The sequence below is a fragment of the Leptodactylus fuscus genome, chromosome 7 (genome assembly GCF_031893055.1).
Source record: "Leptodactylus fuscus isolate aLepFus1 chromosome 7, aLepFus1.hap2, whole genome shotgun sequence".
Taxonomy (NCBI): domain Eukaryota; kingdom Metazoa; phylum Chordata; class Amphibia; order Anura; family Leptodactylidae; genus Leptodactylus; species Leptodactylus fuscus.
This window is the reverse complement of record NC_134271.1, coordinates 94515621-94537410: the sequence shown is the minus strand read 5'-3', so window position 1 is coordinate 94537410 and position 21790 is coordinate 94515621. Positions and strand designations below refer to the sequence as shown.

The 21790-nt window shown below is 42.1% G+C and overlaps 1 protein-coding gene across 2 annotated transcripts; it reads left to right on the top strand.

The window, feature by feature from the left end:
* Positions 1-1449: 1449 nt before the first annotated feature.
* TMX1 (thioredoxin related transmembrane protein 1) lies at positions 1450-15678 on the top strand. Of its 2 annotated transcripts, XM_075282477.1 has the most exons (9): positions 1450-1640; positions 3222-3337; positions 3733-3778; positions 7762-7890; positions 8336-8381; positions 9689-9790; positions 10497-10566; positions 13626-13775; positions 13864-15678. In XM_075282477.1, exons 1-8 carry the CDS (start codon positions 1510-1512, stop codon positions 13754-13756), a joined length of 771 nt encoding a protein of 256 aa, XP_075138578.1. In that variant the 5' UTR covers positions 1450-1509; the 3' UTR covers positions 13757-13775; positions 13864-15678. The 2 variants fall into 2 exon arrangements, with proteins under 2 accessions (XP_075138578.1, XP_075138577.1); XM_075282476.1 differs by having other exon boundaries at positions 13626-15678.
* The last annotated feature ends 6112 nt before the right edge of the window (positions 15679-21790 follow it).

Sequence of the window (21790 nt, the reverse complement as noted above, 5' to 3'; positions counted from 1 at the left end):
CACTCCCATATAACATACATGACCCCTGTCCCACACGCAGTCCCACTTACCATACACGACCGCTATCCCACATGCAGTCCTATGTAACAGACACAACCCCTAGGCCACACGCAGTCCCATGTAACAGACACAACCCCAGTCCACACGCAGTCCCATGTAACATACATCACCCCTATCCCACACGCAGTCCCATGTAACATACACCACCCCTATCCCACACGCAGTCCCATGTAACATACATCACCCCTATCCAGTGGCGTAACTAGGAATGGCGGGGGCCCGTGGCGAACTTTTGACATGGGGCCCCCCCGACACCGAAGATCTCGACCGAGTCCCTCCTACGCATTCCTGCGCGCTCTATTATGTCCCATAGTGGCCCCTGCACACAGTATTATGTCCCTTAGTGGCCCCTGCACACAGTATTATACAAAATAGTGGCCCCTGCACACAGTATTATACCCAATAGTGGCCCCCTGCACACAGTATTATGTCCCTTAGTGGCCCCTACAGGACTAAATACTGTCACCGCTGACCGCTATACCAGGACAAATTGTGGATAAAAAAAAATCTGGTCATGTGCATTACAATTTAGTAACTCCATGTGCCTCATATTAATAGCAGTTAACCCCATCATCTCCCTCACATTAACCCCTGTCTGCCTCACCATAAGAGTTACTGATATGTGAGAGACATGGAGGTAATAATAAAGTATCTTCATTACTATTACCCCCATATGTCTCACATATCAGTAACTCTTATGGTGAGGCACACAGGGGTTAATGTGAGGGAGATGATGGGGTTAACTGCTATTACTATGAGGCACATGGAGTTACTAAAACACAAGTAATCCCCCCAAATGCCTGATAGTAATAAGTAACCCCAGTACGTACCTGTGTATCTTCAGTTTCATTTTCCTAGAGCAGCTTCTTCCTCTTCTCTTCTGTGCAGGAGCTCGGCAGGGATAAGCCCCGCCTCCTCCTCTCATTGGTGGGCAGAGGACAGCAGAGAAAGGGAGGGGGGAGAGAGGGGGAGCATCCTGAAGCGCTGACAGGAGCCAGAGCTGCAGCTCCTGTGTCTCAGCCGTTGCTGCAGCTTCGGGGCCCCCTGCTGGTGGAAAGTATTCCACCAACAGGGGGCCCCGATCATTATACTCGGGGGTCTGAAAAGACCTCCGAGCATAATGATAGCAGCGGTAGCAGCTGTCACCGGGCCCCTAATGTCCCGGGCCCTGTGGCAGCTGCTACCGCTGCTATGGTGGTAGTTACGCCACTGCCCCTATCCCACACGCAGTCCCATGTAACATACACCACCCCCATCCCACACAGCACGCCTTCTTTCCCCACATACACGTGCACTGCTGCTGCCGTCTGTTGCACTGAGCACATCACTGTAATACAGAAACCCCGCCCCTCTTGTGACAGGGCCCGCCCCTTCCCGTGACATCATACCTACCAGTAGCGGCTCCTTCTAGTCACAGTCCTACAGTCAGAGGCGGGGGCGGGTGGTGTCATGGCGCTCTACGGTGTCTGCTGCTTCCTGCTCGTCCTCCTCCCGGCTGTTTTGGCCAAGAAAGGGGACGTGATAGAGATCACTGACAACAGCTGGAGGGACATCCTGCAGGGGGAATGGATGATCAAATTGTAAGTGTCGCTGCATTACTACTGCTCATGTGGTGTGGCACCACTAGTCCCAGCATACCCTGACCTAGACAGCTAGTTCTCCACTTCTTGGCTTGCTGGAATTTGTAGTTCTACAAGACTCGGTCACCTAGGTTCTCAGCAGCAGCAGGCTATCTCCTATGCTTCCTGGCACTTGTAGTTCTACAGCTCCTTAGTACTTGGAATTCTAGGTTTTCTAGCACTTGTATTTCTACAGCCCATTTCCTCTGATTCCTCCTGGCACTTTAGTTCTACAAGTCATTGTACAGTGATTGTATGTTACAGCAGATATGGTTGGACAACTAGGTCAGCAGCAGCAGCTTACAACATGTGCCCATCTCCTAGGTATCCTGGTACTTGTAGTTCTGCAGCTGATTGTGCCCATCTCTTAGGTATCCTGGTACTTGTAGTTCTGCAGCTGATTGTGCCCGTCTCCTAGGTATCCTGGTACTTGTAGTTCTGCAGCTGATTGTGCCCATCTCTTAGGTATCCTGGTACTTGTAGTTCTGCAGCTGATTGTGCCCATCTCTTAGGTATCCTGGTACTTGTAGTTCTGCAGCTGATTGTGCCCGTCTCCTAGGTATCCTGGTACTTGTAGTTCTGCAGCTGATTGTGCCCATCTCTTAGGTATCCTGGTACTTGTAGTTCTGCAGCTGATTGTGCCCATCTCCTAGGTATCCTGGTACTTGTAGTTCTGCAGCTGATTGTGCCCGTCTCCTAGGTATCCTGGTACTTGTAGTTCTGCAGCTGATTGTGCCCGTCTCCTAGGTATCCTGGTACTTGTAGTTCTGCAGCTGATTGTGCCCGTCTCCTAGGTATCCTGGTACTTGTAGTTCTGCAGCTGATTGTGCCCATCTCTTAGGTATCCTGGTACTTGTAGTTCTGCAGCTGATTGTGCCCATTTCCTAGGTATCCTGGTACTTGTAGTTCTGCAGCTGATCGTGCCCATTTCCTAGGTATCCTGGTACTTGTAGTTCTGCAGCTGATTGTGCCCATCTCCTAGGTATCCTGGTACTTGTAGTTCTAGGTTTGGTTTCACATACAGTACCATCCTGGAACACTTATCATTTTGCCAGCTGTACGGTAGAAGTAGCGATCTGTGCCCAACTCCTAGACTGTTAGACTTGTAGATCTGGGGTTGCTGGCAGTTCTCGAGTAGCCGCCTGTATGTGATGATAAACCTATACTGAGTATTAGGCAGCTTGAAATGTATAACACTATCTCTGCGACTGACGAATTTTCACCCTTCCAGCCATTGACAGGTTTGTAGTTGAAATGCAGCTTGTGTCACCCGCAGGTACCACACCTGCTGAAGGTGAGAACATACCATGGATAAGTACAGTATGTCCACGCCAGACAATCCTCTGTCTCTGAGAAGTATTAAGTATGGGTTTGCATCCTCTGGATGTAGTGACATAGGTTTCAATTCACTGACAGCAAGCATAAATCCTGATATTGATTACTGAATTGAAATACAGTCTATTAGACAGCTGGTGTAGCAATGATTAGGGATGATCACTTAGAACTGGGAACACCTCTAATAAAAATGTTATTACCCTGCAGTTACGCCCCATGGTGCCCCGCATGTCACAAGCTGCAGCCGGAGTGGAAGACGTTTGCAGAATGGGGAGATGATCTCAATGTGAACATCGCAAAAGTGGATGTCACAGCGCAACCAGGTAATTTCACTAAAGCAAGGCATTGTCACATCAGCTCGTCTACTAATATTGTGCCTATAGGATGACCCTTTTGTTCTCTAGGATTAGACTGACCCTTTAGTATGGTGACTGTAGTTGTCACTCCAGACATAATGGCAGGAGCATTCTAGGCTGCCATCTGCCATTCAGAATTATACAGGATTGAAAGCATTTTAATATATAGTTATGTGAATAATATAAAATAGAGTCCTGCGTAGGAAGGGAAGTGGGTGTCCTAGCCAGAAGGGTGTCATCACATTATTATTGATTCATCAGAACTTGTGACTTCCATTCAGGAAGGAAGCAGCATGTCCTCCCTGCATGTAGACTGACATGGTCGCTGCTCTACAATAATTTCACCCTTTCTGTCTTCCCAGGTCTGAGCGGTCGTTTTATCATCACTGCATTGCCGACTATATATCAGTGAGTATCAGCACAAGTGCCACACCTGTCCATGGGTGTTGCAAGTTACCCTCAATGGGCTGGGTTTATACTTTGCTTTTCTTGCTGAAGATCTGCATGCAGTGTTTAATGGCAGTAACTCGTAGCACGTTACTATACATTTCACCTGTATGTTAAAACAGCCATTAAAGTGGTTGCCTGGGAAGATTAAATTGACTGACCTAATATTGATGCCTTATTATAATGATAATGATGGACCCGGGGATTCTGGCTTTATCATTTAATTGGAGGCAGCGATCTGACCCCTGAGTTGCTTTGCCCCCTCCTTCCCCAGTCTCACAGGTAACTAGTTACGTATCCCATGGGGGCTGACTATAGCTAAGAGATTGGGAAGGTGGTAGAGCGCTGCTTCCTATCATGTGAAATGGGAACCAGATCAGGTAAGTTAGTTTAATCTCCCTGGACAGCCCCTTTAAATTGAAACCCTCTGGTTTACTGGTATAGTAACATGTGCTGCTCATTACTGCTACTATAAACTACATGCAGTTCTTTTCTACTATGCCAGTAACCCAGAGGTTTTAATTTCGTTTCGTTATGACTGAACAGCACGAGATGTCATCCGTACAAATTGTACAGTGCTGCGGAATATGTTGGTGCTATATAAATAAAATTTATTATTATTATTATTATCCGTTTGCCGCCCATGCACTGGCCATGCTTCCATGGCCCCATTTATTCAATGAATAGGAGCTGCAGAAGCAAGGCCACAAAAACAGTCAGGAATAGGACCCTGACTGTCCCCACACTCTAATGCATGGGCTGATAGAAATGAATGGGTCAGTGAGATCTGCATGGCACACTAAACTTGCACACCGTTGTCTACAAGGGACCTTATAGACAAAGCATATGTAACTATAAACTTAGAACAAATAAAAAAAAAATTTAAAAAACAAACAAAAAAAGTGAAAGGATAAAACTTTAAGAGCTAGTTCACACGACGGAAACCTTTTCCGCCGTGTGATTTCTCCAAAACGCGGAGTGCATTGGCAATCCTGCTCCTGATTATGCTCTGATGAATGGCCATAGTCGGGAGGAAGTCTCAAACTGCAGACGCTGTGGCTGAGTCAGACGTGAAATCCACGGGAAGATGGGGCATGTTGCTCTTTTTCCCGCTAGCTGAAAAAAATCGCTAGCGGAAAAAAAGAGTGTCTCCCATTGAAATGAATGGGAGCTTTTTTTTGAGGCACATTCCGCATTAAAATCCGCCTGCAAAAATCTCTGTGTGAACAGACCCTAGAAATGTTTGTGGTGAATATATTGAAGAGGGGGAAACTCGCTCCTGTGGAACAGACCAAATCATCAAACTAGAATCATAAACAGCGGGGTTAGGGGTTACAGTTCAACACAATATGCCAGACATGGAATGTTAGATCTATTGATCCAAGGGAACCATATTTTATCGAAATGCGGTCTGAGAGTCTGTTGTGATAGAATTATATCATTGTCAACATGACCGAGACCTTCGGCGATAACAAGTAGTAATATGTGCTACTCATTACTGCAATTAAAACTTGTACGTTCTTCAGCAAAAACCCAGCCTTAACGTGATTAGGACTAAACTGAGGTACCACATAAGTCCCAGTGCTGCCTTCTTGTGTTTAACCTCTTCCTGACATCCGCTGAGCAGGTGCCAACTGAGTTGCACAGCTAAAACACTTGCACACTGTCGACATGAATGGACATAATACCAAGCATGTAGGAATATCCTTTATAAAGGCTATTCATCTCTTAACTTTATTTTGAAGGTCTGTGCCGCCATCTTTGAAACTTTCTCCATTCTTCATTGTGCTCATAAAGCACAATGGCGTTCCCCCTGTTCTGTGTGCACAGTGTTGTCATCCATTCCAGCGCCGCTTTTCTTCTGCTCCGTTGGCCATTCTCCTCCTCTTCTTACAGGAGACCACCACAAAATGGCCGACGGACATGTGAAGTCGGCTGTTCCGCTAGCGATTTTGCAGTGGTCTCCTTTAAGTAGAGGTGTGAAGAGAAGGAGAATGACCGATGGAGCAGAAGAAAGGCGGTGCTGAATAGATGACAACACTATGATTTCTGAGGACATTGAAGAATGAAGAAAAATTCAAAACCGGTGGCGCGGACCTTCAAGATAAATGGAAGAGATGAATAGCCTTTCTAAAGGCTATTCCTACGTTGTATTAGTTTAAAACATGTTTTGTTTTAATGATAGAATCCCTTTAAAGCTATGTTCACTTTTGCGCGGGAGTCTCCAACTTTGCAATGTCTGCCTGAAAATCGTTGGAGTAAAAGGCCTGCTCGGAGAATTCTATCCTCCGCTGGTTTAAGTTTTAAAACGATGGACCCCATCCATGGGGGGGGTTCATTGTACTCCATGTGTTACAGCTATTTTAGCAGTCCATTTATGCATTGTTCTGGTCCCTCAATGGACCGAACAATAGAGGTAAATCAAGTGTGACCCTAGGGTAACCTGGAGAATGATATATAAAACTGCATGAATACTTATACTTGCCTTTCAGGTGGTTTAGAAAGTTTAGTGACAACCCTGACAGCCATGTTGGCTGACAGGTTTGAAGATCACACAAGTTTATAGTTGCTAGAGGAAGTTGATTTCAGGCTTTTTTGGTTGAATTTGGGTATAATCTTTCCACCACAACAGATAATCTTTTTGTCAACTTTCTTCTTCCTTCTCAATATATCTCGGTCCTGGCACAGTGCCTGCTGTGTCTGTCTCTTGAGGATTATTACGATTTCACTGAATGGAAAGGTCAGGTTTGTTTGGCAAGTTATACATTATCCTTTGAGGTTATAATATCAATTACAGATCAAGCACAAATCAGAACAAAAAGTAAAATCTCTGTACTAGACACACAGGTTGGGAATTAAGGTGCACGGTGCCATACAAAATGTGTACTGTATAGATAAGTGTATATTAATGTAGGGATACATAGGAGAAGATTGCTGCTGTCTTAAATGAGAACACCCATTTCCAAATGCAGCTGTTGTGATAATAACCGGAAGTCCTGCTCCTGCCTCCACCCCAATTTTAGTTAATTTTTTTTTCTTTTAATGCAGTGAAAAGCAACCATTTCCCATATAATCTGCCAAAATTGGAGCTGCTCATACTAAGCGCTTCTTTGACCTGGATCATAGAGGGGCCCCCCCTAAGGTCCTCATTTATGATCTTCATATGCCCTAATAGGAAGACCTCCTCTGCCTATATGCTCTATTACTTGGAAATTAAGCAGTGACAGAGGATGTTCTTCATGTTAAAGAATATTCTTTTAGGCTCACTAGGCCCCAACTACCTTCTAAATTACTTTGGTTACCAAAAATCTATTTTTACCTACCTTCCAATCCAGACCTTCTGGGCACGAGACATCGCCTCTTCTGGGTGGCCGGCGCTTTGGCTCTATTGCGCAGGTGTGGGCGCCCAGAAGGTCCGAATTGGAAAACAGATATGTATGATGGGGTTGGGGAGGTTGAGTTAGTTAAGAAGGGCCAGCTGAAGGAGGTGGTGCGAGTCGGCTCTGAGTGGCTCAGGGCATCATGGTAGTTGTAGGAAAACATAACTGGAAGATGCCCATGTAAACAAATACAGAAGATGCCAGGAGCTCACAGAGAAAACCAGAAATCATTCAAACTCTGTTAAAGGTATCTGGTTGTACTTATAACTGTATTAACAGAACATTTTTGAAAAATTATATATTTTTGCCTGGAAAACCCCTTTAAGTGATCCCAATACCCTGATAGGAGTGCAGTGATCAAAGGAATATTCCCACTAATAACACGTATCTCCTATTCACAAGATAAGTGTTTTTGTGAAAATTCCTTGAACATACTTTTACATGAATGGGGTCCATTTCGCAGGGCTAAAGGGATGTAGAGCTGCTCTGCAGCAATGTAAGTAGATGGCAGGAAGTGACCCAGATGAGGTTTTGTTCATTGCTTATTTTGTCTTTTTAATGTAGTTGTAAAGATGGAGTCTTCCGGAAATATCAAGGTGCCAGGACACACAAGGACTTCATCAATTTTGTTAATGAGAAAGAGTGGGAGTCGATAGAACCATTGTCCTCATGGTTCAGCCCGGATTCCGTATTGTAAGTAGATACAATACAGTTTATATTGCTTCTATGTTTTTAATGTAGATGGGGACCTTTAAAACCCTGCAATAACCCGGGTACGGAAAGCATTCAGGCAACTGCTTGTAAAATGCTCTTAGGTTGTGGTGAGATAATAGAATAGGCCTCACCCTGTTGGCCAGTGCAGCTAGAGAACCTGGCATGTCCATTATTGCTCATCGAGCACTGTTAATTGTACGTTGAATGCTCTATTACCCCACAAATAAGACATAGTTGGGGAGTGGGGCTCAAACCTTTTAAGCCTCCCCTTTATTTGGTTCCCTACTAGGCAGTGTAAGGAGTTTGCAGAAAGTTTTGCTATTGTCAGAAATATATGTTTGTTTTTATTTATAATTACTCTCTATGTCTTTCTATCTGTGTAATTTATTAATATAATGTATCTCGCCTGTGTGCTTACCTGCAGAATGAGCGGTATGTCTACCTTGTTCCAGCTGTCTGTTTGGATTCGGGTAAGTAAATGAAGGTTTATTGCAATATAGTGACAAACCGTGCTACACCAGCTAAATAAAACTGTAGCAGAAATATTTATTCTGTCCTGAGGGTTTGTTTGTGTACTAGTCTAATGTCCAGGTTGTATCACTCACTGTGGATACAATTGCTGCAAACACTCAGCTGTCAGTAATACACTGGGAGGAGTATGTGGCCTGTGGTTTTCAGCCTCTGGGTGTAAGCACAGATCCTTTCTACTGAAAGCGAGTAAAGACCTGGAATGTTGCAAAGAACTTGGGATATAACTGCAGGTCAGCCAGGGGACCTGTATACAGCAGCTGCCGCTGGGGAAGCAGCAACTACAGATGTTTGGCAAAAAAAAAAAAAAATGTTCTGACATCCCCCTTTAAAGGGAATCTGTCAGGGTGATTTGTGTCCCAAATATTCCTTTTATAACCAATCCGCAGCCGCATTAAAAATATGAGTGAACCAATAGGAGAGATCACTGCTCAGACCACATGAAATAAAGTCTCTTATATAGAAATAGAGTATTGAGCTCAATGAAGATACACAGACATCCAGATGGCAACTGGAAAACCACAATCCAAGGAATATGTAAAAAAATCCAGCATCCAATATAAAATGTAACTTTTAATTGCTCATATAAAATTCCATAAAAGTTTACATCAACAAGGATCCATGAAGTGAAACGCCCAAAAAAATCAACTTGCGTGTTTCAGGGCGTCCATTCCAATGAGTAAGGGGCTTGGAATGGATGCCCTGAAATGCGTAAGCTGATTTTTGGTGTTTTACTTCATGGATCCTTGTTGATGTAAACTTTTATGGAATTTTATATGAGCAATTAAAAGTTAAATTTCATATTGGATGCTGGATTTTTTGCATATTCCTTGCATTAAAAATATACTTGCTTTTTGATTGTACTCCTCAAGCTGGCACAGTTCTTCAGTGAAGCCACCTTGGCTTTAGTGTGTGTTGGCCAGACCTCTGGCACATGTGCAGTGAAACCAGTGCAGACAGCACCAGAGATTCTTAGGACCCCTCTCAAGGCATCTATAAAGCTTTTTGAAAAAATTTTTTAATGCGGCCGCTGATTGCATTATAACAAGACCTATTTGGGACACTAAACCCCCGGTCCATAAGGACTTGTGGGTGGTTTAGTGTCCTAAATCTATCTGACCAGTTCCTGTAGGTATTGCAGCTGCAATATGTTTTGGGCTGGGATTTGTAGTGTCATAACAGCTGGGGAGATACAGCTATAGAGTCTTTCATGAGACTGTCCATGTCCTGACTGATTATTTCTATGCAGTACTGTCACAACTATTTTGTGGAAGACATCGGCCTTCCCGTCTGGGGTTCTTACATCATATTTGGATTGATCACTCTCTTTCTCGGTTTGTTCTTGGGGCTGGTAAGTCATCTAAACATTCTGTAATACATTCTGTTAAATTATTTTAGTTTTTATAAAGTATTAACCCATTCCGCTCTTAGTTGCTCCGCTGATATAGGTTTCTTTAGCTTTATAAAACTGTTTGAACACTCATAGCCTTGTTTTAGGACAGTCCAGTAATGAGTTTGATGGGGGGTTTGACCCCTGTAACGCTATCCAATCCGTGGATCTCCAGAATCAGTAAAAGTGGAACCATAAACAACTGAATGCATATAGGGCGTCCCACTCTACAGATGACTTCACTAGATGCAGGTTCTCAGGTAGTTGCAAGAGTTCCAGAAGTATATTATGGGGCTCCTAACGCAAGTTCCCCAAACCCAATCTATCTATCCAGGTATTTGGGGAGCTAGATGTAATGTAGTTTTCAGCACTTTGTATGGTCAGTTGCAAACCATGAATAGCATTGGATCCATAGATGTCAGAAAGGGTCTTGCAGAGGTAGTGAGTATCAGTCTATTGTATTTAGTCAGAGGCATCGCTGGAAGCTGCTGAACCCGGATTCCAAATCTTAACGGGGCCCCCCTTTATCCTGTGCTATTTATAATAGTGGCATATTTTATGTGTGATTGGTCCCCCTCACAATCTGAGGCCTGCTAGTGACTGCTTACAGTGCAGCCCCCCCCCCATCTATGCCCCTATATGTATTAATAATCTTGCTTTTCTGCAGGTGCTGGTGTTTGTTGCAGATTATCTGTGTCCAACCAAAAGACAACGACCTCAAGGCTTCACCTACCCCAGTAAGTTCCTATTTGTGATGCTGGGTAAGACTAAGGCCGCGTTCACATGACAAATTTTTACAAAACAGTTGAAAACTGCATATGAAAAGCACATGTGCTTTTTTTTGGGGGGGGGGGGGGGGCATGTGTTTTGCCTTTAACCGATTAACACTTGCCCCTTAACTCTAATAAGGCGGGGTAGTTAACCCTTTACAGATGAGGTTTTTTTTCCCCACCTTCCAAAATTCATAATTTATTATTTTTTTTGTCTGTCAACATAGCTGTATAAGGGCTTATTTTTTTCTTGGCGAGTTGTACTGTCATTTCACACCATTTTGGGGTATATACAATGTTTTAATTGGCTTTCATTAACGTTTTTGGGGTATGATAAACCCACAATTCTATTATTTTTTCTCATTTTGTTTTTACGGAAATCTCTTTGCTTTAAAGAGGCTCCATCAGCAAAATTATGCTGTATGATCCCCACATATGCATGAATAGCCTTTAAAAAGGCTATTCAGGCACCGCTAATCTTATTTTAACCCCCCCTTGTTTGAAAATAAAACCATACAAACATATATGTAAATTATACTTATCAAGCATGCTGGGCGGTGATGCATGGTTCGACATCGTATTCTGGCATGCCTTCCTCTTCTTTCGGGGACACTCTCTGGTCCTGGCTCTTCCCTGGCTTCATTGTCCTCTTCTTCTGGTGGGATTGGTTCAAATCTGACTCGTGCGCAGTAGCACTCCATCCGGAGCTACTGCGCACGCTCCGGGGCCATTTTTCTCTATGGCAGTACGCTCGCGTCCTTGAGGCAAGCGATACTGCGCACGCACCGGATTTGTACCAATCCCGCTGGCAGAAGAGGATGATGAAGCCGGAGAAGAGCCAGGACCGGAGGGCGTCGCCGAAAGAAGAAGAAAGAGGAAGGCGTGCCAGAAGATGACGTTGGGCCGTGCATCACTGCCGAGCGTGCACAATAAGTATAATTTACATATATGTTTTTATGGTTTTATTTTAAAAAGGGGGGGGGGGTTAAAATTAGCAGTGCCTGAATAGCCTTTAAAGGCTATTAATGCATATGTGGGGCTCATACAGCATAATTTTGCTGATGGAGCCCCATTAAAAATGACATGGCAACTTCATCCAGCTTCATCATTGTGATTGTGGCAATACCATATCTGTATTGGTTTTATCATGTTTTACCACTTTTACAAATAAAATGTCAATTCTTGAAAATGAATATTTTATTATTTTTTATTTATTTTTTTTTTTTTTTTTTTTTTTTTGGGGGGGGGAGGAGGTTGCTGTATTCTGAAACCTATAAATTTCACTGTTTTCTTGACTGAGATAATTAAGGGCTCTTTATGTGCAGGGCAAGTTGTAGTTCTTGATCCCTCTTTATTACAGTTTTTTTGGGGGAAGCGAGGTTACCAAAATATGTTACTTTAAATATGCAGACTTGGGTATCCCCATGTGTGTATTATAAAATGTTTTTGTTTTTCTGCTATTTTATTTTTAGGTTTTTTTACATTGTTTTTAAATGAAAAGGGTTTTTTTTATTTATTTTTAAATATTTTATTTATTTATTTGAACTTTACCTGTTCTACAAGGGGACTTGAACCTGAGATCTCTGATCTCCATTGCAATGTACTGCAATATATTGTTTTGCAGCACATTGTGTTATAGGGAGCCATTGCTCTGCCTCCTGACTGCTATGGCAATCTCTCGGACCCCGAGACATCTTGTGGCGGGCGGTTTTACTCCCAGATGCTGTGATCACCAAATTCAAGGGTTTAATCAGTCATAGGGAGCCTTCACACGTAGTTTACGCTCCGCACGTATCACATTGCAAGCAATAGGTAAAAAAGCCTCCCATTGATTTCAATGGATAACGCGCGTATGCCGGCACCCATTCAAGTCAATGGGACCTGTTTTTTATGCCGCTCACTCTGAACGAGTTTACGTTCAGAATGAGCGGAGCGTAAACTCCGTGTGAAGACTCCCATAGTTAGAAAACTCTGACTCCAGTGCTTAATCTCTGGCCTTGGATGCTTAGTGCAGCCAACTGCTGGAAGTAATGCTGCAGACACAGTTCCTGTGCTCATTGCATTACAGCAGTGTACTATTATGGCGCTGAGCGTTAACTATATACTCAGGAAGACTTAATAATACAACAAAGCAGAAAGGGGTTAACAAAAAAAAAAAAAAAATTTAATTGCTTTTTTTTTTTTTTTTTTTTAACTGCTCAAACAACATAATCTGAACACAGTCTAAGGGTATGTTCATACGGCGAAAACCTTTTCCGCTGTGTAGCTTTGTCGTGTGGCATCCTGCTCCTGATTAGGCCCGTATGAATGGGCCTAAGCAGGAAGGTGTCTCGAGCCGCGGAGTCTGCGTGAAGATAAGGCATGTTGCAGTTTCTTTCCGCAATTTTTTTCAGCTACTGGGAAAAAAAAAAATATGCAAGTGAGTCCCATTGAAATGAATGAGAGGCATTTTTGCAGGCGGATTCCGCGTCAAAATGTGCCTGCAAAAAGCTCTGTATGAACATACCCTTAAACTACATGACAATTTTTTTTTTTCTTTACAAGCAGGAAACAAGATTAATGTTGAATTTTCTGCTGCTCCAGCAGTCTCTGCTTGACTGTTCCATATCCTGTTCTTACACAATTATTAAGAAAATCATGGAAAACCTTTTTTAAACTTTGCGCTTCATTTTATTTCTTTATCAATAGGGGAGAAAAGCAGTGGCCATTGAATCATATACATAATGCTTCGGAACATTTGGTATTCCATAGAATCTGTGCCTGTCAGTATAAAACTGTAAGCTGCCCTAATATGCAATGGCACTTGGAAGATTGGGGGACATTTACATGACCCCTGACTGCCATGGTAGCCCATTGGTAGGTAGCACCCTATCTGTATCAAACAAATTTGATGTTGTGGCTGCTATTGACCATAGTATGTGTGTAAAGCTGCCAGGATCAGTTACCTCTCGTTCTGTCGGTTGCATTAGACTCAAGATCATTGTGACATATATATTGTTGTCATTGGGCAATTTGTTTTATTTCAGAAAAACTTACTCCTGAAGCAGCAAAACTACTAAAAGAGCTGGAAGAAGAGCAGGATAGAGAGAATAATGGAGAAGCAACAGGAGATGACAACTCAAAGGAAAATTTACGGAAACGAATTGGGAAATCCTAATTTTTATCATTTGTTACACGTAAGTCTTTTGTGTGTTTCTCCTATCTGGTTAGTTTGTTACAGTATGTCAGTCTGATGTTCAGCATCTCTATTGCTTGTCATTTCAGTCAAAAAAAAAAAAAAAAAAGGACAAGTCCCTGGACCTAGCAATAGAGCAGCAGCTGCAGCGCCTTTCATTCCAATAGGAGAAGCCTGCTCCAGTTCTTAGCTTGTCCTTTCCCACCCCTGTGGATAGTCCTCACACCTGGCAAAGACTTCTTCCTCTGTCTTCCTGATCAGACTGGACATATGGCCTGATGCTTAACAGTAGTAACTTTCAGAAAAAATGAATTGTTAGATTCCGGTATCTGTGTGTTATATGTCATTGTAGCTATATATGGAGGCTCCTGTGTACAGTGCGTGTCGTCTATACTCACAACACATGAAAATGTGCACACATAGCTGCAATAAGTGTCCATGTAGAAATGGAAGCAATTCCTGTTTCATGATCCACCTAATTCTCTGCGGGGTGTTGAAGTTTCACAGAAACTACAGAGGATCAACTTTTAGAAATCTCCACCTGTATGCGGTGAAGTAGGTTGGATAATATGGCCGTTACTGTCGATGGCTTCACCACTCTTCATTGTGTGTAATAATGATTTATTATAAAGAATCTGTACATTCTGTAATCTTTTCATTGGTGCAGATAGAGAACTTAGGTGATATTGCAGCACCTTCCTATAATCCTTCTTTACTAGCTGGGTGCACTATGGGGCCTGAGGTGTGGCACCCCATTACTATCTTTGTAATCCCTATAGCCATAGCCACTGCTTTCTTCTGCCGTGCAAGTTTTGAATGGAGTCAGGTTTGATACTTTTTTTTTTTTGTTGTTGTTGTTAAAGACTTACTCCATTATATTTTTAAGTAAAAGTATTGCAAGTCTGTCACATGATCCCTATTGTCTAACCAGATGCAAAGTTATCCCATTTTTGCATATAGCATTAGCTTTTGAATTCTAACCTAATATATTGATAGTCATTGGCTAGGATATGCCACCTTCAGCTAATCAATGGGGTCCAAGAAGTCAGACCCTTAATATATTGGACATTACTTATCCTAGTCATTCTCTATCAGTTTACAAGGTCAGAATATCCCTTTTAACTGGATGATTTGTGGGTCTGGCTTCAACTACTACTTTACCTAACGTGTTACATTGTCAGTCGTCATTAAAGGACTTCGTTAAAATCGGTTAAAAGGTGCTCCCAACTATCAGCAAACCCTCTGAAGCTTCTTCCACCCGGTGGAAAATTGTTTTAGTACCACCTCTTCTTGTAATGATGCCCTTCATAAAGAGGTCATATGGTGAGGATACAGTGAAAAGTTCTAAAGGTACCGAACGTATATTACAGTCTGTGGAGGGGCTTAAAGGGGAGGTTAAGTGTTGGAACAACTAACTTAATATAATAGGGAACCTTTTGAGGGACCTCATACGGCTCACACCCACCTTCATAGTATTGTGTATATTACCGGTACAGTTTTTTGTGCGGCGTTGTTCTATTTGTTTAACTGTGAATCATCTGACACAATGTTACATAGATCAAGTAGTCATGATAATTTATTAAGACCATTCCTCTAAGGTAGGAGCCCTGCCAATGGGCCAAGGGTATACACTCCATTGGTGAGAGCTGACCAATCGGATCACTGCATTTCTAACCTATGCTGAAGTGATTGGGTCATGTTCAAACCCTTGCAGCTTCTATCTGAATAGGTTCTTATACTTGAGGCCTAAGTTCTGTCTGTCTGTTAGGTTTAGGGGTTAATCTCTCCAGGGTATTTGGGCATAAAATAAATAAGCACTGTGTAACATAGACCGACTGAAAATATATTTTGTATTTTTGTAACAGGCTGGATGCAATTAATAAACAGGGTTTTGCTTTTGTGACTATTCTTTGCGTCATTTCTTATTTAACACAATTCCTGCGACTGTTTCTATATATAATGTTACTGTCCTGAAGAAATTTAAAGGGCTTATTCACATGACTGTAAAACTCCATCCATCTGTGAGCTGTATTTCCCAGACAGTCACAGCAGTGTGAAACGGAACTCGTTGCATCACAGTGAATTATGATGTAGTATGCTGCTCAGCGGCCGGATCGCTGTACTACTGAACTGACATAAAGGTACAGTAGCAATACAATCAGAACCATACCTTGGGATCATGCACTGAGTTTCCATGGCTGGAACTGCGACTTGCATATAAGCGGTGATTATAGCAGGGCTGTGCAGTCAGTAGGTTAAACCACATACTCTGACTCTATCCTTGCAAAATTAGTCCCGACTCTGTCTCCATAGTCATGGTCTGGAGGATGGAACACAGTTATGTGAATAAATTCATATACTAAGTTATGTCTCGTGCAGTTCCTGAAGGGGCATTGTACAGATTTAGAAAAATATGACTGCTTTCTTCCAGAAGCAGCAGCATGTCTAGCTATGGATTGTCTACTGCAGCTTAAAAGGGGTTATGCTATGAAAGTATTTATCCTCTAGCCATAGGATAGAAGATAATACCTGTTCAGTAGGGGTCTGACTGCTGAGACCCCCAGCAATCCTGAGAGCAGGGAGTTCTCTCCTCCCGTTCCTTTGTGGATGGTGCTTCATTTCACTTTAAGTGGGGTATTGGGGACAGCCAAAGTAAAGCACTCTGGTGCGCCTATTGAAGTGAATGGGAGTACCTTCCACCTCTAGTCACACCTGCGTTCACCTTGGCTGTGGTCAGACTGAATGTGCACCCGGGGAGAGGACTTCTCATTGTCACGTTGCACTACAATCCCTTTAAATGATTTGAAGTTCTCGCCCTCTCATGCTACTTAGGCCCTGCATGCCATTTTCGATACCCTCATTGTTTGTGTTCTTTTTATAAAACTTCAATAAAACCTGATTATACATAAATGATTTGAAGTTAATGTGGCTAAAATTCAGCAAACCAGCCTACCCACCCAATTCCCTACAAACTGCGTAGGAAGCTGGCCAGAAGCACTAGTGAAAAGATGAGCCTGAATAAGACTATGATGGACATGGAAAGTCAGAAAGCTTTTATCTTGGGAGTCTTACAAGATGGAGCTGGCTGAGTCCCCACCTTGCCAGTCCACATCTGCTGCAATGACTGGCTTGGACACTGCTGAAACCCCAGAGGTGACTCTGAAAAATGTATCCCAGTAGCTTTGAACATCCATCCTGGATATATGAGCCTCCTTAACTACAAAGATAGATCAGGTCCTAGTTGATGTTAGTCTATTGAGGCAAGATTTACAAAACCTGTGGGATGGAGTAGTGCATGCGGAGGCTACATGGAAGGCGCTGATCCCCTCACTGAAGTGGAATGGAATTCGGGGAAAGGACAACATATATTGACCCCCCCCCCCCTTTGTTTTCAACGAAATGACCCAACTATGACACTACCCTCCTATTGCGGATGGGCAGAATAATTTCCGATGCATGTCTTACATGTTCTGCAGCTGGTTTAGACTTTACTCATATGCTGTGGATTTGCCCACCCATATCACAGTACAGGAGGGAAGTTATAGATTTGTTAGGGGAGCTTTTGAGTCTCTGCATATTTATTGGGCTTGATTCCTGAGGAGAACTGGACTCCTCATGAAGAATATTTTTGATATTACATTGCAGGTGCTATTTGTACTGTGTCACTTATAGAAATTTACAGTTATAAGACTTGAGCCACAACCATCCCCTGTGGGTGAGATCTATGTGTAGACATATGTGACCTGTAAAATAAAGAGACATTCATTCAATGCCAGACAGTACACTATGGAACTATTTCATTGTGGAAATTGCTGGTGATTTGCATGTGCACAGATAGAACCAGTCCGTATAGTGTATTATCTCATTGTACCCCTAGAGGGCAGGCTTGTGCTTCCACAGTCTCTGTTGTACTTCCTAATAGTATTCTATAGGCATGTGTTCATGTAAAGGTTAGAACCATTAACTATAATCCAGTCATTCTCTTTATATTTGATATTATAAGCCTAAACTGTACAAAGGCACAGTCACTTGTCCAAAAAATATTAAGGTTAAATACTATGCAAACATGTGAAGAGCTTCTGAGCCAGATTTAGTGGAGTGTTATTACAGAACTCCTGAAGATGGAGGATAAAAATATGTGAGGTAAAGATCTTCATTATAAAAACTATTATAATTGTGCAACATTAATGTTTTATAGTGTGAGAACCACAGCTGAAGAAAATGCAAACCTGTCAGATGTTGTGCACATGTCATATGCAACTTGTATGCTAGAAAAGCTCTATAAGGCTAAGGCGTCACATAGCGAACCGCTGCGGGAAAAACAATGGCGGAAACACACTGTGGTTTTTCGCGCAATGCTTTTCACAGGAAGTCCGCAGAGGAAGATTATGCTTTCTACTTCAATTATACCTATAGGGAAATTTCCGGCAATTCCGTAGGTATAACTGACATTCTGCGATGTTCAAAACTGAACTCGTTTGGACATCGCAGCATTTCCACTATTTGTGTATTTCTGCAATGTGTGGATGAGATTCGCTGGAATCCCATCCACAATGCAGGGACTGTAAAACACCATGTTTTTTGCTGTGACCAAACTGCGACATTTACACCACGTGAGGACTCACAGCTAAGGCAGTTGTGGATATATAACAGGAAAAATGCTGCGTTTTACAGTACCAGGAAAGTAAGTAAGATTTTGGTTAATCTCATCCACACATTGCAGAAATGAGCAGTTTTTCTTCAATGTTTTAGGGTGAGTTCACACTGAGTATACGCCAGCTTATTCTGAACGTAAAACACGTTCAGAATCAGCGGCGTATAAAGCAGTTCCCATTCATTTCTATGGGAGCCGGCATAGGAGCGCTTGGCATGAGCAGAGCGAGCCATACACGCGAGCACTTTCCATTCTCTTCAATGGGAGTGCTCGTAGTGAAAAAAGCAGCCCATTCATTTCTATGGGGAGCGCTCGTATGCCGGCTCCCATAGAAATGAATGGGAACTGCTTTATACGCAGCTGATTCTGAATGTGTTTTATGTTCAGAATAAGCTGGCGTATACTCAGTGTGAATGCACCCTTAGGCTTTAGGCTAAGCCCCATGTAGCAAAACACGGCTAAAAAACGCTGCAGAATAAAACCCAGCGAAAACACAGTGGTTTTTCCCACAGCATTTTTAATCCTTTTTTGCTGTGTTTTCCTGTTTTCCCTTTCAAATCTATGGGGAAAAAGCAGCTTTTTTTTGTTGCAGATATTGCTAAGTTTTTTTTTTTTTTTTTTTTTTTTTTTTTTTTATTAGCCAAGTGGCTTGTAAAGAAATAGTAAATACATAGGACGGTGGTAAATATTAATGTCTGTAATCCCTTTATTGGTACAAATGATTTATAAGTTCTACAGATATGATGACATCACAAGTCACTGTTTATACAGATACTTTAGAATTTGCATTATGTCATAATCACTTAATTCACATCTGCATTGAATTGCAAATTCGACCCAAGGGAAAGCGTCTTATGTAGAATGTAGTGATGGCTCAGCATGGTCCAGGTCGCTTTAATTAGAATAGTAATTTGCTGCACATTTATCTCCGCAAACATCAATGCTGATCAATTTGCTGCCTAATTGTAACCAATGGGGGGAGGAAGTATGGACTTTATCTATCAAAGTGTCTGAAAAACAATTATAGAGGAAGAAGAGTCATGTCACCATGTTAAATCATTCAGATGCTTCCTGCCTTTGTTACTAGATGTGCCGGGTTTTACACAACCCCTATGACCTCTGCTGGTCAACAAGATCCTACATTTAAAGGGTTTTCTGGGACTTAACTTTTTAATATTAATGATTTAAGGTAATTCAACAGTATTAGATCAAATGGGTTTGACTCCAGCACTCCCACCGATCAGCTGTTTGAAGGCAGTATTCTCATTAAGAGACACGGGGGCTGCTATGGGACATTATACTGTGTAAAGGGGCCACTGTGGGACATGACAGTGTGTGTAAATGGGGAGTTATAGCATGTTGGAGCCAGGAAAGGGGTCGCTATGCTGTGTGTGGGTGGTGGGGCCCAGTGTTTGCTAGTTATGCCCCTAGTGAGTTATATAGGATATTTGTACAAGTTCCTTATTGGTATAGATTTTCATCCTGGCACATGGGAGTGTGCCTTAGTTATTAAGAGGTCAGAGCCTGTTGATAATTCAGGTGCCATTAGTACCAGCCAGGCTTCATTAAGACTGGCATACAGAACAGACAGTCTTTGTAAATTCCCCCAAATGTACCTTCCCTGTGCTTCAGTAATATGTCAGTTTACAGAAATAAAAAAGATTATCTGCTGCACACTCTTGATTCAGTGATGAATAAACAGATCTATTGTGAAGTTAACATAGGTTGATGCGCCATGTTAACTTCACAATAAATGTATTTGTTTATTCATCACTGAATCAAGAGTGTGCAGCAGGTAATTTCTTTTCTGGATACTGACAGGGTCGGAGGACCTATTTTCTGCTTGCACCTCAATCCAACATATGAGTGTGCGGTTCCACTGTTTTCTTACATTTAGTTTACAGAAATAAAACATTTACCCTAAATGTAAATGAGCTAAATGGGGCACTGGGGGACATGCCAGAAGTAAATAGTGCACTAGGAAGATTTAGTGTGCCCTCAATGCACTATTTGCTTAAACTATAAGAACAAACATTTTATGTCTGCAAACTGTCCGAAGCACAGGGAAGTTATGTTTAACATGCTTATACATTACCCTATACACCAATTCTGATATAGATATGGACAAACATGATTGTAGATGTCCATTAATACATTCATTTTTTATGACGTGCAAATAAAGACTTAAGGCCCCATGCAGCGAGCCACAGCCAAAAAGCGCTGTGGAAAAGACCATGGCGGAAACGCATCACATTTTTTTCCCGCATCGCTTTTCACAGAAAGTCCACAGTTTTCCTGTGATTTAAAAAAAAAAACACAATTGTTTTTAAAATCACAACATTTCAGCTGCGGATATTTTTCTGTAATGTATGTATGGAATTAACCAGATTCCCATCCACTTTACAGATATTGTAAAACACCATGTTTTTGACTGCCATTTTTCCACCATGGGCAAATTGCAGCATTTTCAAAATGTGGAGCCCCAGCCTTATTAGCATGAAAGCTAAGTTCATATCTTCACTATTATTTCAGTTTTTCTGTTCTATCATAGAAACAAAACATAGAAAATAATGGAAGTGCTGGATTCTCATATGACAGACACGACGTGCAACCATTGGGATTCTTTCAATAAGTTTGCTATATTACTGGACTAAATAATGCAGCATGCTGTGTTATTTTGTGTGCCATTTTTGATGGAATCTAAGGGCCCGTGCACACGGAGTTAACGCGAGCGCATTTTAGCATAATACACATGTAAAAATAAGACTCCCATTGACTTCAATGAAATTTTTTACACTTGTAAAAAATGTGTCAAAAAACGCATCACGTTTTTTGGTGCGTATTTTGACACGTTTTTTTTACACGTGTAAAAAATTTCATTGAAGTCAATGGGAGTGTTATTTTTACACGTGTATTCTATACACGTGTATTATGCTAAAATGCGCTCACGTTAACTCAGTGGGCACGGGCCCTAAGAGAGCCTCTAATGGAGACATAGACCCAACCTAGGCTCTAAATGCTGGGGTTATTTTAGAAATAAAATGTCTCGAGTTTTTATTATCTTATTAGGGGTAAGGATTGCTGAGATTACTCCTGATGTAGAGGCTATGACGGCCTTATGAGAAGTGGAGAGACGAGATCAAAGCTTCTCCTCCACGCCAAACATGACAGCTTAAATGACTAAATTAGGGGAAGGAACTGACAAGATGAGAAAAAAAAAACTACAATGACTAAAGGGATTGTGACTGGTAACTCAAAATTCCTTGGAAGCTCTTGACTACAGGGGATTTCTAGATCCAAGTAAATAAAACAATAGGACGAGACATACACTCATAGGACTATTTTAGAGACTCCCATTCTCC

Bases quoted from the DNA above. Each gene is read 5' to 3' on its own strand.
- TMX1 (XM_075282477.1), top strand. From the start codon at position 1,510: ATGGCGCTCTACGGTGTCTGCTGCTTCCTGCTCGTCCTCCTCCCGGCT. The intron at 3,338-3,732 runs GTAATTTCACTA...CTGTCTTCCCAG, and splicing joins GGATGTCACAGCGCAACCAG to GTCTGAGCGGTCGTTTTATC. The intron at 10,567-13,625 runs GTAAGTTCCTAT...GTTTTATTTCAG, and splicing joins TCAAGGCTTCACCTACCCCA to AAAAACTTACTCCTGAAGCA.